This window comes from Pagrus pagrus (assembly GCF_965226575.1).
Source record: "Pagrus pagrus genome assembly, chromosome: 8".
Lineage (NCBI taxonomy): Eukaryota > Metazoa > Chordata > Actinopteri > Spariformes > Sparidae > Pagrus > Pagrus pagrus.
In genome coordinates, this window is record NC_140192.1 from 32,159,977 (window position 1) to 32,178,866 (window position 18,890).

An 18,890-nucleotide genomic window follows, 5' to 3' on the forward strand; every position below is an offset into this window, starting at 1 on the left:
CTGCAGCAGATTACAATGTGGCTTTTGGATGTTTCTGTATTTAATTCTTCACCCTTTTCTTCTCCTGCAGGATCTGAAAAAAGTCAACAGTTACCTGAAGTCCTGTTTCCTCATCTTCCCCAACTACAACCTGGGCCATGGCCTGATGGAGATGGCCTACAATGAGTACATCAACGAATATTACGCTAAAATAGGTACACTCATCCCCAAACTGCCTCACACAGAGAGAATGCATGAGACACAGTCCTTCAAGTTAACAAACTGAACACTATATAACAGTATTATTATGTAGATGTTCATGTCCTTTTTTTCAAGTGTAAACAGGATAATTTCAGAATTTTGGCACTTTAAGCAATGAGCTGAAAAAAACTAAAAAATCAAACAAGGGAATTGGGACAACCCACCCAAAAGAGATGATTTCCAGCCTTACATTTAAAATTAGGCCTAAACAAGTTTGACCTGCAACGATTTTACTTCTGACACAGACAAATGTTTTGAGCGAAGTTGTCGTGAATATGTGCTTTCAGGCCAGTTTGACAAGATGAAGTCTCCGTTTGAGTGGGACATTGTGACTCGAGGACTTGTGGCCATGACAATCGAAGGCTTTGTTGGCTTCCTTATCACCATCCTCTGTCAGTACAACTTCCTCAGGAAACCCCCGTGAGTCAAGTGTGTCTCTGTCTGAGTCTGTAATGTGGCAGGTTTTACTTTCACTCCCTCACAATGACCTAATCTGAAGCTGCCATTTTACATCCTTACACATCACAGAGAATGCCATTAATACACACACACACACACGCACGCACACACACACACATAGAATACACAATATTCATAGTTTTCACGTGACGTCACGCTCCCAGGGGAACGCCCCCTTGGAGGACAAAAGATCTTTTCTTGCTGCCCACCGAAACAGGAAGCAAGTGATACATTTTGTTCAGAACCAGTTTCGTTTTGCCAAAATGCCGGATAGTTGTTGTGCTATCGGATGCACTAACAGACAAGCCTGGGCTATGCTTCCACTGAATTCTGTCTGAAAAAGAAAACCCAGAGAGGAGGAGATTGTGGATTTGTGCCATAGGACGCACCTCTGTCCCTGGGGGGGGGGGGCAAACAATGGCAGCTGTCCAAATACACATGTTTGCAGCGAACACTTCATCAAAGTTAAGCTCAAGTAAACACAAGTATATACTTTTATTAATTAATTATCCTTCTTTTAGCCATAAGTCACATCTGTTTGTAATCATTTTGACATGTTTGTTGCTGTGTATCGAGGCGACCAACTGCAGTGGTCTTGATGAATTAAAGTTGGCCAGTTAGCTGAATAGTTGGGATGCTGCGTTAGCTGCAAATAAACTCAAAATGCAATGATTTGGAAATCCCTTTAACCCTTTAAACCTTTAAGCTTGTATTTAGACCGATAAACTTTGTTGGTGATTTTTTTTGGGTGATGTCCAGGGTATACAATAATAATATTAATACGATAATGTTCAATATCTAGTAAGGGTGTCACGAAATCGAAATCGATCAAAATTAATTCACAATCTCGAACTTCGAATTAAAAAATAGAATCGTCGATGTTGCCACGCCCCCATGTCACGTCCGGTCGGCTTGCCAAGGGGAAAAAAACACACACGTGTTGAAGTGCTGCCAGTCAACGTCCTCTTACCAGGGAGCTTCGCTGTTTAGCTTTATTCAGCCAAACTGCAGCCTATATTGTACACTTTGTTGCTGCTGTCGCTACTACTGCTACTCCTTTCACTTCTCCTTCCTCTCCCATTCATTCACTGTCTGCACGTACGCACGCTCCCTCACTCTCGCTCGCCCACTCACACCTTACGCACCTTGTATATGTCCAACTGTTCAGAAATAGTTTGTTAAGACACTTAATTGTTCAGAGAAGACTATGGACATGGCTGTTTTATTTTTTTGTTTGTTTTGTTGTGAATTTGAATGTCATCTTCTGTGAAGAAGACTGCAGTTACAAAGGAGAAACTAGATGGCAGGTTATTTTGTTTAAGTTTCCGATTGACTGAAGATATAAGTTATTGTTACATTATGTTGTTAATAAATGTTTTCCATTTGACAATGTAGTGTGGTACATTGCTAACAAAGGTCAGATATTATATTGCATAAAAGTCTAGTCTAAAAATGGCATAGCAACCTGTGCTTTAAAAAAAGTACAAATCGAGAATCGAATCGAATCGTGACCTTAGAATCGAAAATTGAATCGAATCGAGGATTTGGAGAATCATGACACCCCTAATATATGGTGTTAGTTACTCACCTTTGCTTTCACAATGAAGAACCGAACGGCGGCATTTTTTACCCATCCAGATCAAAAATACATATAACTGTCCATACTTTTATAAGCTTTCATCCTGGCAGCAGTATAAGGTGAGGGATTCTCCACAAGGTACACGTCACCTAAGTCGAGCTCTGGCAGGGACCTGGCAGTTTTAACGGCTGAGATACCGCGGCGGGTGCTGTATATGGATCGCAAGTGCCCAACACTTGCAGTTTATGTCCATATCGTTCCTTTTCTATGATTGACAGGTGATCTGAATAACTGTGCGAGGGGTAATTTACCGGCTTTTGCCATGTTTCTATGGGAAGTCCAGTATGAGCCGCCATCTTGGTCTACTGTTTTGCCCTCCAGGTCAGCGCCCAGGCCACGTGACTGAAAACTATGAATAGGGGCACAGTGGACATGCTGAAAAGGAATATCGAAAACATGAATGGAATGTGTGTGTGTGTGTGTGTGTGTGTGTGTGTGTCTGTGTCTGTCTGTCTGTCTGTCTCTCTCACTCTCTCTCTCTCTCGCTCTCTCCAGGAGGGTGCCAGTCAGTTGCCAGCCTATAGATGATGATGATGTAGATGTTGCCTGTGAGAGGCGAAGAGTGCTGCGAGGAGATGCTGACAATGACATGCTGAAGATCGAGAACCTGACAAAGGTTTGTACAGTCATCAACATTTAAAGAAACATTCAGAAGATATTCATTTGTTTTCACAGAACATTTACACTTGCAGAAATGCTTACCAATGTGCTCACAATTGCATATTTTACTTAAACATCACCATTTTTTGTCCATTTATGCCAGTACAGTAAACTAGTTTCAATGGTCATCATACAGTGTCAATGAAATATAAATGATTTGTTTTTTTGTTTTGTTTTTTCAACTTAGATTTTCTTAGATTTTTTGACAGAGAAACAGGTAACAGCACAGTTCATCAACATCAGGGAGGGGAATAAAACAACAAGCACAAAAAAACCCTAAAAATTAACACCACCATCCTCAATACTTATATTAACAAATATCCTCTGCATTTTGACCATTTTGTCATGTATAAGTCATTCTTCAATCTCAGTGAGAAAGTCAGTCTCTCCATCTCATGGACCTTCCTGACGACCTCAAGCCAGTTGTCTACCGTAGGTGGATCAGTCTGTAACCATTTACGAGTGGTCGCTTTCTTTGCTGCTACAATCAGTATTTTCAGAAGATATCTCTCATTTCCTGTTATTTCCTCCTGACAAGTTATTGTTAATTTATCTGATCTCCAATCATTGCCTGTATTGGGACACCATTACATTCTCTCTCCATCTCCTTCCACCTTGCCTCATATCCACTGTCGCACAGGAGAATTATAGTCCTTAGTTGGGCAGCATAGTTATAATCTCTAAGACTAGGTAGAGACATATCACCTTCCACCTTACTGGTTGTTAATGTACTATATTTAATCCTTGGTTTCTTACCATTCTAAATAAATCGTGAAATTTGTTTGTCCCATTCATGAAATTGACTGGTTGTGATTTTAACTGGTAATGACATAAACAGATACAGCAATCTAGGTAATAGCTAATAAGATCCTCTTTAATTGTCTTGTTTACAGTTTCATAGTTTTTTTTATACAACTCACCAGGACAATGTGTTAACCAAACCTCCAGGTATTTGATTGCTTTTTGAGACCAGTCGATGGGGATTTTTTGCTTAAGCCCAGGCGAGGGATTGTAATTAAATGTTAACATCTGTGTTTTTTGTATATTGAGTTTATAGCCTGAATATGTGCCAAATATGTCAAGGAGATCCAGCAGGGCAGAGAGACGGACATCTGGATTACAGATGTATAGCAAGACATCGTCATCATATCATGCTATTTTGTGTTCCCTATTATTGACCACAATTCCCCATATTGTACAGTCCTCTGTTATTGCTTGAGCCAAAGGTTCTATGTAGAGTGCAAAAAGGGTTGGTGAAAGGGGACATCCTTGGCGGGTAGATCTTTCCAGTTTTATACGGCCAGTAAGACGACCATTTATCCTGATTCTTGATGTAGGGGCAGAGTATAATGTCCTAATACTGTTAATTGATTTTTCAGTAAATCCAAACCGCCAAACCAGTTTGTCAGTGTCGATTAATTCAGGAAGAAAAGAATCCAGTCTTGTAATCCTGATTTAAAACTGAAATTGGCCTGTATGAGCTACATAACATTTTATTCCTGCCTTTTTTTGGAATAACTGAAATAACAGTTTCACTCCATGAAGGCGGAGTTGTCCTTTTATCAAGTGTCCAGTTAAAGGAGTTTAAAAGTACTGGCATTAAAACCTCCTAAAAGGTCTTATACCACTTATCTGGTAGACCATCACTCTTTGGTGTCTTTCTATTTTTTAATTTATTCAATACTGTTTCCAATTCTTTGCTCGTAATCTGTGACGTTAGGCATTCATTTTTACGTACTCCAATTGAGGCGAGGTCTAGGGAATTTAGGAATGTTTTTATGTTCTCTGTACTTTCTTGTTTAGAATGATTGGTAAATCTGTTTTTTCCGTATTTTCCTTGCTAATAATTTTGTAGCTTTAGGACCTATCTCATAGTAAGATTGTTTTAGAAATTTATATTTTTTATCTTATTCTTCTTTATAAATGTCGGTGATCTGATTTCTAGTTTCTTTGATTTTATTCATCACTTGAGGGTTCTGGTTCTCACTGTGTTGCTTTTCTAATTCTTTAAAATTATCTTTGAGCTGTTTAAGTTTATTTTCTTTAGTTTTTTGATTGCTGCACTAAGTGATATCAGTTTACCTCTGACAACTGCCTTTAAGGTGTCCCAGCGTATATTTGTATGATTTCAGCTTGTTGTATTACCGTTTTACTATTAAGCAAGCTTGTGTTTAGTCTCCACACAGAGAAGTGTGGCCATTTTATTTTCTATTTTGCCTTGCACTAGAATATATCTGCCCTAACTATCTCTGATCTCCCTAACCACTCAAAATTAATGGAGTTATGTAATAGTATTGCAACTCTACTTTTTTGACTATTTTTAAAGGTGCTGTAGAATGTGTTCGTATACCCAAAAGTTTCCAGTAGGAATATGATTTGGCTATTTTCCCTTCGCATTTTTGTCATCACTCTACTCCTCTTAATTGGGTTGTTTAAGCCGTTCACATTCCAGGAGGCAACTCTAAAATGACTGTACCCCATAACACTAGTTCAAGATATATGTGCCTGCAACATAAACATATGAACTGTGACAGTAACAAATAATGTGAACAAGAACAATATGAACCAGTAGAGCGGGACCTACAGTGTGTATATGTATTAACCTGAGTGAGTCTAGGTTACGAATTGCATCACATGCATATTACCCAAATGTTTATGGAGTATTTTCATTCACAATTTTAACTGTGTGAAATTATGTGAACAATACCTCGTTGTGCCTGATAATACAGTATTCACACGTTAGAAATCGCTGACCCTCTCCCGGACTCCTCCAGTGCGATCTCTGTCCTTTTTGCTCCAGTGTGCGTCTCCACTGAGCCTCTGTTTCCAGTCGGTGGTCGTGGTTTGTGGCGGCTAGTCCATGGTGTAGCCTCTCCTTCCCATATCATCTGTTATAGACGCAGGGTCCATTTTCCCATTGAATCCTCATCTTGGCAGGGTACGGTGTCTGGAAGCGGACCTGTTTCTCCTTTAGGATTTTCTTTATGTCTTTATACTCTCTCAGTTTGTTATTCACCTCTGCAGGAAAGTCATGTGAAAAGGCGACCGCCTTTCCCTCACAAGTGATCTTCTTTGCCCAAGCCAGTTTTAGTATTTTGTCTTTGGTATCATATCTCTGGAAATTGACCAGACGGAAGGCATAGTCCGAAGCTGAAGCTTTTTCTTTTTTCTTTCAAAGTTTCAAATCACTAGTGCAGGCAGATCCCTCTCATGTTTGTGTGTCGCTCGGTCGCTCACAGCTGGATGTAAATACTGGTGTGTATCTATCACGAGTATAAGTGACTGTGTAGGCTAGAAAAATGTGCTAAATGACATTGTTTCGAGTAAACTCTGGATGTTGCCACTTCAGGACACTTGGATTGCAGCAGACAAGCAGTATGGAGGAATATTACAAAGTTTTTGTGTAGTTTCATGGACCTTTTCGTCTCGGGCACCATTGACGCCCGTTATATGGATTTTTGCTGGAGGATGGTACCCCTGCGGGTCTCCATCTGCACTTTGAGGAATAAAAAACTACACCGGATTTCTCATCAGCATGAGGGTGAGTCGATAATGACTGAATTTCGTTCTAGAGTAAACTATTCCTTTAAGAGAGTAAAACAGAGAGTGTCCTTTAGCTCGGTGTTGGCTGTCTCCGTTTCCTCCACCAGTTGCTCTGCTTCGGTTAGCCTCGTGCCGTGGTTGCGGACATCTCTGACAATACTCTGTAACTTTTGATTTATCTCCGCCTTGGAAGTGTTGAGATCGTTTTTGAGGTCCAGTAATTCCTGCTTGAGTTCCGTTTTCAGGTTCTGTATTCTGTATATCTCTGCCCATAGCTTTAGCGATGGTTAAGTTACCCTCCTCGCCACCTGACTCCATCCTTCCCACGCTGGGTTTGCTGTCGTTCCTGTTTTTCTTTTCTTTGCCCTCGTCGTTGTCTTTGTTTTTCCCTAGTGCTTTCTTGCTTTTAACCCCACTCATTCTAGGTCATTTTAGTTTATTCTAAGTGCAATATTCGTGTTTTGGTGGAGTTTAATGTCAAAGTGACCGGGAGAGTTAGGGGATCTATGCCACCAAATTAAAGCACTCTCCTAAAGTCCCAATATTAATTATTTGTACTGTACTTTAGGAGCTATATCTAATGTGTTGTACATCTGAATGTGTTCTCTACATCTCCTTCAGGTGTATAAATCCAGGAAGATGGGTCGTATCCTTGCAGTGGACCGGCTGTGTCTTGGAGTCCGGCCTGGTGAGTGTTTTGGACTGCTGGGAGTGAATGGTGCTGGAAAGACCACCACCTTCAAGATGTTGACAGGTGATGAGTGCACTACTGGAGGAGAGGCCTTCATTAATGGAAACAGGTCAGTGCCAGAAAAATAAAATGAGTATGTAATGATCACATGAATCCTTTATTGTTCAGCAGCAAAGTAAAAGCAGATGCATCAAGACTGATTCATCAGACAGGAATCAGAATGAAAACTGATGATGAGGAAAGCTTTTTCCTCTGTTGCCAGATTCAGGATGGGTACGTTTAAAACAGCAGATATTTGGAGTCGACATCTGTGCATCTTTGGTTTGAGACAGACAGCATTCATTATCAGTTACCTACCGTGTTGTAGTCAACTTAAGTAATGTTACCTTCACTTCACCTGTCCCTTCGCTTCTCTACTCCGCTCCGTGTATGTGTGCGTGTGTGTGTGTGTGTGTGTGTGTGTGTGTGTGTGTGTGCACAGCATCCTGAAGGACCTGTTACGTGTGCAGCAGAGTATTGGCTACTGTCCACAATTTGACGCTCTGTTTGACGACCTGACCGCCAGGGAACATCTGGAGCTTTACACTCGCCTCCGTGGTATTCCCTGGAAGGACCAGGAGAGGGTTGGTCTCACACATGCACTTGTCTTTTCATTTTTTTGTGGACCCTAATCGACATAATGACTACCCCTTAATCTTAACAATCACAACTATATGCCTATAGTGGTTAAAAACTGATATTGGTCCTCTCAAAGATGCAATATAAGACACACAAAAAAGTAATTCCAAACTAGTTTTCAGCTACACAAAGTTCTAAAATAAAAACCTGTTTTTCTTATTAGAATAAAAAAATGGATGGTCTCTCCCAGGCCCACTAATTGAATCACTGTTATTCAAATTTCATGCCAGTTATTTGTTGGTGGAAATCTTATTCATGTCTTTACCTCTGTCCCCTCCATACCTTAAAGGAATAGTTCACTCTGAAACTAAATTCAATCATTATCGACTCACCCTCATGCTGATGAGAAGTCCGGTGTAGTTTCTTATTCCTCAAAGTGCAGCTGGAGACCCGCAGGGGTTCCCTGCTGCAACAATAATCCATATAACGAGCGTAAATGGCACCGAGAGGAAAAGGTCCATAAAACTACACAAAAACTTTGTAATATTCCTCCATACTGCTCGTCTGCTGCAATCAAAGTGTCCTGAAGTGGCGACATCCAGAGTTTACTCGAAACAACGTCATTTAGTAAATGTTTCTAGCCTAAACAGTCACTGTGCTATATCTGCCTGGAGGCACGCTCCGCGTTCACGCAAGTCTCCCTTGCACCCGCTTGCATTACGGAAGCCGTGCCGGACAAGATCAACGAGAACACGTGATAGATACACACCGGTATTTACTTCCTGCTGTGAACGGCCGAGCGACACACAAACACAAGAGGGATCTGCCTGCACTAGTGATTTGAAACTTTGAAACTCACAGCAGGATGTAAATATCGGTGGCTATCTATCGTGAGTTCTGTTCTTGTCTGGCACGGCTTCTGTAGTGCAAACGGCTGTGAGGGAGACTTGCGTGCCTCCAGGCAGATATAGGCTATGAAAATGTACTAAATGACGTTTCGAGTAAACTCTGGATGTCGCCACTTCAGGACACTTTGATTGCAGCGGACGAGCAGTATGGAGGAATATTACAAAGTTTTTGTGTAGTTTTATGGACCTTTTCCTCTCGGGCACAATTGACGCCCATTATATGGATTTTTGCTACAGGAGGGAACCCCCACAGGTCTCCAGCTGCACTTTGAGGAATAAGAAACTACACCGGACTTCTCATCAGCATGAGGGTGAGTCGATAATGACTGAATTTCGTTTTAGAGTGAACTATTCCTTTAACAGCTCCATCACAGACTGACATTACACTTCTGTCCCTCTAGGTGGTGCAGTGGGCATTGGAAAAGCTTGAGTTGTCAAAGTATGCCGACAAGCCTGCTGGCACTTACAGTGGAGGAAACAAACGCAAGCTTTCCACTGCCATTGCTCTGATCGGATACCCCTCACTCATCTTCCTGGTGAGGAACGTAATGGATGTTTTTTTATGCTGCACAAGGACACAAATACAAAAACTACATGTATCAGGTTGGAAACAAACCACCAGGTTAATCCAATTTATTTAGAGAAGAAAATGAAGGCAAACGTGAAAATGATTACCCAAAACTTCTATTGTAAACATCCATAGACCAACAGCTGTCCTGTCCAGTGAGGGATTGTTAACACCATTTCAGATGTGCTCACTTCCAGATTAGCCTCCAAGTTTGACTTCTTTCAGTGATGTCACTGTGTTGGACACATAAAAGAATAAGACCATCGATGTAATAAACTGGAGTGATCTTTAGATGTATATTTATTTTGGGGTTTTTCTGGGGAACATTGTAGAAGGCTAACAAACACCATAGTGAGAGTTAACTGTAAATACAGTAGCATGTCTAGCTACCTATAAGCTCCTTAACTGTATTTTGTGGGTTTTCCAGGATGAGCCCACCACTGGGATGGACCCAAAGGCCCGCAGATTCCTCTGGAATTTAATCCTTGACATCATCAAAACAGGACGCTCTGTAGTGCTGACATCACACAGGTGAGACACCTCAGTCCTTGCATTCACCTTTTCCTGTTCTATCTTATTTCGCTTGGTGTGCTTAATATATTATTTCATTATTTCATGCTGTCGTCTGCAGCATGGAGGAGTGTGAGGCTTTGTGCACCAGACTGGGCATCATGGTGAACGGCAGGTTTAAATGCCTGGGCAGCATCCAACACCTCAAGAACAGGTGAGGAGAATAAAGATTTGCCTTCCTTTTACCTTTTGTGATTTATTTACTATCCGCATCTATACCAAAAGTTAATGTGGTCTATTCTGGGCTGACACCCATCCTCCATCCAAGTTTTATCAGTTCAGTAGTTTTAGTGTGATCCTGCTGACAAACCAACCAACAGACACTGGTGAAAATATAACAACCTTAGCGGAGGTAAAAATAAGTATACAAAAAAGAACTTGAAGCATTTGTCTATTATCATGTTCCAGGTTTGGGGATGGCTACATGATCACAGTGAGAACCAAGAGCAGCTCTAATGTGAAGGAGGTGGTTCGATTCTTCAACAGAAACTTCCCTGAGGCTGTGCTGAAGGTACAGCACTGTGGCTACCTCTGTCATTTATACCAGTAAATCCTCCAAGTCAATGAGCACCAGAAAAAGAAGACGATTGATATACATGACCATATGACACTAGTGTAGACATTGGTTAGCTGGTAGGCCTACTTTAAAGTTTAATAATAAATAAATTGCATATATATGAGATAATATCTGTTAGTAATGCTTATTTAAATACAGCTTTAAATTGTTTATGTCTTTAACAGAGCAGATTGAGGTTCTATAAATGTCTTAAAGAAGAGTCCCTCTTTCTGACTGAAGCCATCTGTCGTCATATTTGCAGGAGCGTCACCACACCAAGGTCCAGTACCAGTTGAAGTCCGAGCGGATCTCCCTAGCTCAGGTCTTCAGTAAGATGGAGCAGGTGGTGGAGGTGCTGGGCATCGAGGACTACTCTGTCAGTCAGACCACTCTGGACAATGTGAGTCAATGTGTAATACACCACATGTCGGATATTAACAGGAAAATTTGAACACATTTAAAATATCACCTTTTTTGCTGCCCAGGTGTTTGTCAACTTTGCCAAGAAACAGAGTGACAACCTGGAGCAGCAGGAGGTGTCGCCCCCGGGTGGTGGACAGTCCCCCCTGCAGCGCATCCTCAGCCTGCTGAAGTCTCGGCCGGCCAACACAGAGCTCAACGCCCTGATCAGTGAGGCTCCCGAGGAGCTGGAGAGCGACGATGATGAAGGACTCATCAGCTTTGAAGAGGAAAGGGTAAGTGCATCACACCTGGGGTTTTATTTTCATTCATCGTGACACTGACTGTGTCCAAATCTGTGATGCTTTCAAGTCACAGATGACAGGCTTTAAAACATGAGTCTAAGGCTGCAGGTGAAACAGACTCCTGTAGACTGACACTGGAGTTTAGTGTACTGAACTAAAAGAAAAAAACAAATCGTTGAATCATTATATTGAATAGCCGAATCTGATTCAACTGAAAAATCCTGAGTTGGGTACAGCCATATCACACCATCCTGATTCTGTAAATACAGAATCGATCAGAGCTGATCATTCTAGTTGCCCAGTTAGTTTATTGACCTATGTCAAGATTGTAGCTTTGATTTTTGGAATCTGTGTCAAGGATAGGTCTTGTTGCAGCAGAAAATAGCATGTCAGGGTTATTGAGATAAGTGCACAGTGCGCAGATGGAAGGAAGCGGTGATCGGTGGATTTTTTTCTTTTTTGACAGTGAGGTTTCTTTTATGGATTTGTAGTTTGAAATGTAGCATTATCAGTGAAAAGTTATGATACGTCCCCTGGACACATGGATAGTGAGTTCACTGTGTCCTTCTGAAATCTGAGTAGTCATAAACATGACTGGTAAATGAACTTTGATATGCACATTGTCAGTTGTGTCATGTTTGCTTGATTATTGTTACTGCTGCAATGTTACACAGATAACCTGTACATGTTCGTTTGGCAGGTGCAACTGTCCTTCAACACAGATACTCTCTGTTGAAATGAGCCACTTCAAGAGCGGAGAGATGAGAGTAACAGAGGCCATCTGTCTGAAGTCTTGAGGCGGAACAGAGCTGCTGACTTTACCCTGAAGAGGACCAAAACTCTCTGCACCATGGATCATAGGACCAATAGTTCAGTATTCAGCCTCAGATTCTACATCCCAAGAGGGACTGAGGTGGTTTAGGTCAGCCCATACAGATAGAGGTGATGACCTGCAGAGCCCTGTCTGCAGCTGGAGAGACAGCAGCAGGAGTGCTTGCATTTGGATTGAAGACATTGAATGTTTCCATATTAATTTTTTTTTCTGTGTATCTCACTATATGGTTGATGGGTCCTGTAGGTAAGCTATCTTTGTTAGTGAATGAACATATCTCTGGTGATATGTTGGTTGTACGCACTCCCACATGTAACCAGAGTGGGCCCTTTTTACTGTACCAAACTAGACCTGCCTTTGAGAGCATGTTGTGATGAAGTTGATTCCCAGTGGTAATGTAATACAGTATATTTTTCTGTGTCAAGAAGAATGATTTATTTTGGATATCGAAGCAGCTACTGACGTGTGTGAATTATTTTGCGATAACAGGATGTAGTGAAATGCACTTTGGGAATTGGACATGCGTGCAGATGTTGACCTTTTCTTTGAACTTGATGTCGAGACATGACAAAAATCTCCATGGCATGGTTATTGTCCTGATGGTGCCTCCCTACTATCAACTTGTTTTGACACTGTACATTTGGTCTCTTTCTACTGAATGCTCTCTTTTGTGCTTTTAACATATGTTGTGGACTCTGCCAAGAAGATCCTCTGTAACCCGGACACAGTGTACAATAATAATATGAACAATTATAATAATAATAATAATTATTATTATTATTATTATTATAACAATAATAACAACATTGCCATCTCCAGTGAGGGTAATCAGCTTTGTAGCAGTCTGAACCTGAAGTGAACTCTGCTCATATTCCCTGACAATAACTGCACTAGCATCACTGTGATACTAAAGGGAACTCTCAGATCACTATTGTTTAACTTTGGTACAGTACATGTTTTATGATTTGCAGATGCTCTTATGATTTTTAATGGAAATTGGAGAACTATTGACATAAATATTCACATTTACAAAAACATGGATGTTTCTCTGACTTTACGTTAGCATGTGGTTTTAATTGGTCTCTCACAGAGTTTTGTGATGATTGCGTTGTGACATGTCCTGTCAATAATTACTGTTTCACTACTTCTTTCACAGCTAATTGCAGTCATATTTTTGGTGATTATTATGGCACTGGTGGGCTGTTTTCCTACTTGAAGGGGTCAGCATTAAACAATAAAAACTGACTTGTAATTTTCTTCATTTTCATTGAGAATGTAAAAGTGGAAGAAAGTTGGTTGATAAAATATTGAATATTTAAATTAATTCAATTTCTAAAATACAGTCAAAAACAAAAAATACTACTGATTTATGTGAACCTAACCCTACGTGATTATTTCTTTGACTTAAATTTAGATCCTTCTTCGACTGTAAAATCTTGTTGGTACAACAACAAGAAGAATCAATGATCTGTTGAATAACATAAACATATTATGGTGTCAAACATTGAAGATGTTAATAATGTCACCAGCAGCCACTGGAGTTAGGTGCAGCCAGAAAATAAATATTTCAAATATTATTTAACTTGCTCTACATTTAATATGGATTTCTGACTGTATTTTGGGGAATGTAAAGCATCATCTGATTCTCATTTGGACAAAACATGTATGCTTGAAGAGTTGTTTCTGAACTCTGGATGGTTGTGCTTTCATTTAGCTGTGTGAAAAAGATTTAGTGTCACCCTCCACTCAGAAATATGTTTGGCTTTTTGTTACTTCACTTTGATGTTTGAGCTTCAACTGTGCAGAATGATCCACTGTATGTATGCTGTGTTCAGAGTTTAGAGACTCTTGAAGGCTGTGAAAGTTTCTGTGCTTTACTCGAATCTCAATTTAAAGGATAGGTTCCATCTTTTTCAAGACTTTCTTTAAACAATACATGCCCATGTGCAGAGTGAATGAGGTTTTCATTGGCTGCTGTTTCTGGTCACAAACAGGTCCTTTCTTAAAGGAATTCCATTGTAAGAAATGTAACTTCAAAAGACAATCACTTGATGTCTCCCACTGCTAAAACCTCATGTTAGCGTCAGTTGAACTTTCAAACATATACTGCATACTGAACAAGGACTGTGGACTTGGCCTCCCATTATTCACCTTGGAATCACTGTTAAGAAAGGCACTATTTGGGCCCAGAATGAACAAGAGAAACAATTACAGTGAACCTGTGTACTGATGAGCAGTCAGTGATTTGTCTGATTTGATGATGTGTCTGACTGAAAAAAGTAGAATTATAGAATAAAACTCTTTAAAAATGGCACCCATTCCTTTCTCCCTCATTAACAATCGCAGACTGTACATGTTAAACAGCTGGAAACAATACGTCCTTTAATATAAAGTCCATTCTCCGTGTGTGTGCACTGAGAATTGACTCAGGTTTCCAAATCTCACGTGTGTTTGCTGAATATTGGACCAGGATCGGTTCCCAAACTATTTGTGATATCACAAATCATGCTCGTAGCTCTGCCTCTTAAAATCAGATTGTCAGTGAGTTCATTGAAAGTTAACACTTTGATCAACAAATGTGAAAACATTCTACATCATTCTACACAGTGAAGCTCACACATTCAACTGGAGGGACAAGATGAAAAAAACTTTGACTGGAGGGGACCTGAAGCATTTTTATAATGCTTATTTTTCAAAACAAGACCTCTTTTGTCTTTATTGGATAGTGCAGGTGAAGATAGACAAGAACAGGAAAGTGAGAGGGCATAACATGCAGCAAAGGACCATGGATTAAAATAAAACCTGGGACAATGCAGTAAGCCTAAGTACATGGGAGGCATGCTCTACCAATTGAGCTACTGGGGACTTTAACACACTGTAGTTATGACAGGGCTGGCCAAAGTGGGGCCTGTGGACCAAATTTGGCCTGCCAGATTTTCTAGCGATAAAGGCTTCCTAATAATTATTTTTAATAATCTGAGCATGGTGGGCAAAGTGACAAAGTCAGTCAATTAAGATAACTTTGGATCCTAGTTCCATTTTTGCATCATAGCCATACAACACAATAGGTGTTTGGTTTGGGCCAACCGTTAAGTTTCAGTTCAGTAAAGAACATGTATAACATGGCAGTCTTGAGTTCCAATGATTTCTACAGCTCTCATGTTTCTGTGATGAATGAGTGGAACACAAACTACTTCTTCTGAAAATATGACCAAATCTGCTGGCTCAAAAATATGCGGTCAGTGCAGCTTCATTTCCTCAGTCACATTATCTGCTCCATTCTTAAGGTTACACCAAACATCTATGGTGAAAACCACACTGCTCGAAAAAAATAAGGGGACACTTAATCACACATCAGATCTTGATGAACGAATAATTCAAGTTGAAAATCTTTATTGATGTACATTGTATAATTTTTTGAGAACAAAATTACGTGACAATGGTCAATGGAAGCCAAAACCATCAACCCACTGAGAGCTAGATTCAAAAACACACCAAAAATAAGTAGTAAAAAATTAAAAAATTAAGTAAAAAGTAAAAAAATTGAAATCACAGACTGATCCAACTTGTGTGAATTTTATCACGGCAACTCATAATGTGACTCAGTAGTGAGTATGGCCCCGAGTGCCTGTATGCACTCCTGACAATGTCTGGGCATGCTCCTGATGAGTCGGCGGATGGTGTCCTGAGAGATCTCCTCCCAGATCTAGGGCATCAGTGAGATGGATCATCAATTTATCAATACTTCTGCAGTTTACAGAGTTACAAAAGTTCCTTAAATGCATCACTTGAAAATTGTGTCGTTAAGCAGCTGCGCAGTGCGCACAGGGAGTTTTTTCCTTGAAAAACACAACCCCCCATGGCTACCGCCAAGCATGCAGCTGAGACAGGTGAATGGTGTTGGATAAATATATACTGTACTGTGCAAAAGTTTAAGGCAGGTGTGAAAAAATGCTGTAAACTAAGATTGCGTTCAAAACTATAAATAATTGTTTATTACAATCAATTGACAAAATACAAAGTGAGCGAACAAAAGAAAAATCTAAATCAAATCAATATTTGGCGGTACTACCCTTTGCCTTCAAACCAGTATCAATTCTTATAGGTACACTTGCACAAAGTCAGGGATTGTAGGATTCTAGTCAGGTGTATGATCAACCAATTATACCAAACAGGTGCTAATGAACATCAATTTCACATGTAGGTTGAAACACAGTGGCTGTATTCGAAACCGCATACTATACTGCTAGTACGTACTGATTTGGCCAAAATGTAGTATGTAGTATGCAGTATGCAAACAAAAGCAAAATCTGCAGTATGCGAAAAGTTCCCAGATGTCATACTGATTCGGAAAATATTTCCAGTATGTATCCGACCAGTCTACTCTGCCTACTGTTTCCCACAATGCAATGCGCTGAAGCCTGGATCATGACGTCCTCGTCACGTACTCCAGAGCAGTACAGCGTTTATGTTTGTTTACATAACATAAGTACAGTGCATAGGCTACTTGACTATTGTGACAAAAGCTATATAGGTACAATAGAAATCCAGGCTGTTGTACATATGAAATGAAAAAAAGTACTCTGTTAATCAAAACATTTTTTTTTATTAATATTTGGTGATTTCTGTACATACAGAGCTCCCGAGACAGCGCTATACTGTATACTGTCCACTACAAACATGAAGCTTCCCTCTAGCGGTTAATCTTCAAAGAGCAGCGGTTAAGATAATTGGCTTGCTGTCTCCCCCGGGACGACGACGCATGTTGGCCGGCCGAACACCTCTGGAGACGGGGCTTCTGCCTCTGAGACGACCCGCTCCTGGAGCTTCACTTCTCCGAAAACATCGAGGCAAATTACTAAACAGCCGTCATTTGAGTAAACTAACCGCACATTGGGGATCTAAACGGTTACTTTCTCGCATGAAAAAAATATTAAAACTTAATAAAGTGACATATTAACAGCGCTACAGCGGGAAATAAAACAGCTTTGCACCTGTTTTACAACTACCGCTGCCGGTCACCACGAAATGCATTCTGGGAAACCTGCATACTGCGGTGTGAACGGCGTCGGTCTGCTGAAGTAGCATACTGAATCCCACATTCAGTATGCAGTATACAGTATATCTAACGCAGTATGTAGTAGGCAGTACAGTAGTATGCGGTTTCGAAAACAGCCAGTCATTAACTGAAACAAACAGCTGTGTAGGAGGCTTAAAAACTGGGTGAGGAACAGCCAAACTCTGCTACCAAGGTGAGGTTGTGGAAGACAGTTTCATGTCACAGGTCATACACCATGGCAAGACTGGGCACAGCAACAAGACACAAGGTAGTTATCCTGCATCAGCAAGGTCTCTCCCAGACAAAGATTTCTTGTTGTGCTGTTCAAGCTCTTTTGAAGAAGCACAAATAAACGGGCAACGTTGAGGATCGTGGACACAATGGTCGGCCAAGGAAACTTGCAGCAGATGAAAAACACATCAAGCTTATTTCCCTTCGAAATGGGAAGATGTCCAGCAGTGCCACCAGCCCAGAACTGGCAGAAACTGTCCGGAGAAGTCTGGCCAGAAGGGGTCTTCATGGAAGAGTTGCAGCCAAAAAGCCATACCTCCGCCATGGAAATCGACTCAGCTATGCATGAAAACATAGGAACTGGGATGCAGAAAAATGGCAGCAGGTGATCTGGACTGATAAGTCAAAATTTTAAATAGTTGGCTGTAGCAGAAGGCAGTTTGTTCGCTGAAGGGCTGGAGAGCGGTACAATAATGAGTGTCTGCAGGCAACATTGAAGCATGGTGGAGGTTCCTTGCAAGTTTGGGACTGCATTTCTGCAAATGGAGTTGGAGATTTGGTCAGGATTAATGCTGTCCTCAATGCAGTGAAATACAGGCAGATACTTATCCATCATGCAATACCATCAGGACGCGTATGATTGGCCCTAAATTCATTCTGCAGCAGGACAACGACCCCAAACATACAGCCAATGTTATGAAGAACTATCTTCAGTGTAAAGAAGAACAAGAAGTCCTGGAAGTGATGGTATGGCCCCCACAGAGCCCTGATCTCAACATCATCGAGTCTGTCTGGGATTACATGAAGAGACAGAAGGATTTGAGGAAGCCTACATCCACAGAAGAAGAAAGTTCTAAGAAGTTAGTTCTCCAAGATGTTTGGAGCAACCTACCAGCCGAGTTCCTTCAAAAACTGTGTGCAAGTACACCTAGAATTGATGCTGTTTAGAACGCAAAGGGTGGTCACACCAAATATTGATTTGATTTAGATTTCTCTTCTGTTCATTCACTGCATTTTGTTAATTGATGAAAATAAACTATTAACACTTCCATTTTTGAAAGCATTCTTAGTTTACAGCATTTTTTGCACCTGCTCAAAACTTTTGCACAGTACTGTATATAAATGTTTTTTCTATCTTCCATAAACCTGTGTTGTGTGTAGAGTTTAGATTCTCTGGCCGAACCCGAGCCCGGACTTCAAATCAAATCAAATCAAATTTTATTTGTATAGCCCAAATTCACAAATCACAGTTTGCCTCAGAGGGCTTTACAATCTGTAAAGAGACGACACCCTCTGTCCTTCGACCCTCGATTCGAGTGAGGAAAAACTTGCTCCAAAAAAAAGGCCCTTTTAACAGGGAAAAAAAATGCGGAAGAAACCTCAGGAAGAGCCACAGAGGAGGGATCCCTCTCCCAGGACGGACAGACATGCAATAGATGTCGCATGTACAGAGCAGATCAACGAGATCACAATGTATACAATTATAATAGATGGTTGACAAAGGAATGAAAGTACATAAAGAGGTATTACAGCAATAATAATGAAATGCACATAATTGAAATGTGACTACTAGTAATAACAGTAGTAGTGGTTAACGGTAAGGATAGTATGT

At 40.6% G+C, this 18,890-nt stretch overlaps 1 protein-coding gene across 2 annotated transcripts in view; it reads left to right on the forward strand.

Moving 5' to 3' along the window:
* Positions 1-14,302, forward strand: part of abca2 (ATP-binding cassette, sub-family A (ABC1), member 2) — a 181,553-nt gene extending 167,251 nt beyond the window's left edge. For both annotated transcript variants that reach the window (XM_084358809.1, XM_084358810.1), the window contains exons 38-49: positions 71-194; positions 528-660; positions 2,834-2,954; positions 7,163-7,341; positions 7,714-7,855; positions 9,160-9,294; positions 9,754-9,857; positions 9,958-10,050; positions 10,305-10,407; positions 10,715-10,852; positions 10,938-11,147; positions 11,857-14,302. In XM_084358809.1, coding sequence (XP_084214935.1) covers positions 71-194; positions 528-660; positions 2,834-2,954; positions 7,163-7,341; positions 7,714-7,855; positions 9,160-9,294; positions 9,754-9,857; positions 9,958-10,050; positions 10,305-10,407; positions 10,715-10,852; positions 10,938-11,147; positions 11,857-11,892 — 1,518 coding nt within the window. In that variant the 3' untranslated portion in view covers positions 11,893-14,302. The remainder of the gene's footprint in view (positions 1-70; positions 195-527; positions 661-2,833; positions 2,955-7,162; positions 7,342-7,713; positions 7,856-9,159; positions 9,295-9,753; positions 9,858-9,957; positions 10,051-10,304; positions 10,408-10,714; positions 10,853-10,937; positions 11,148-11,856) is intronic.
* The last annotated feature ends 4,588 nt before the right edge of the window (positions 14,303-18,890 follow it).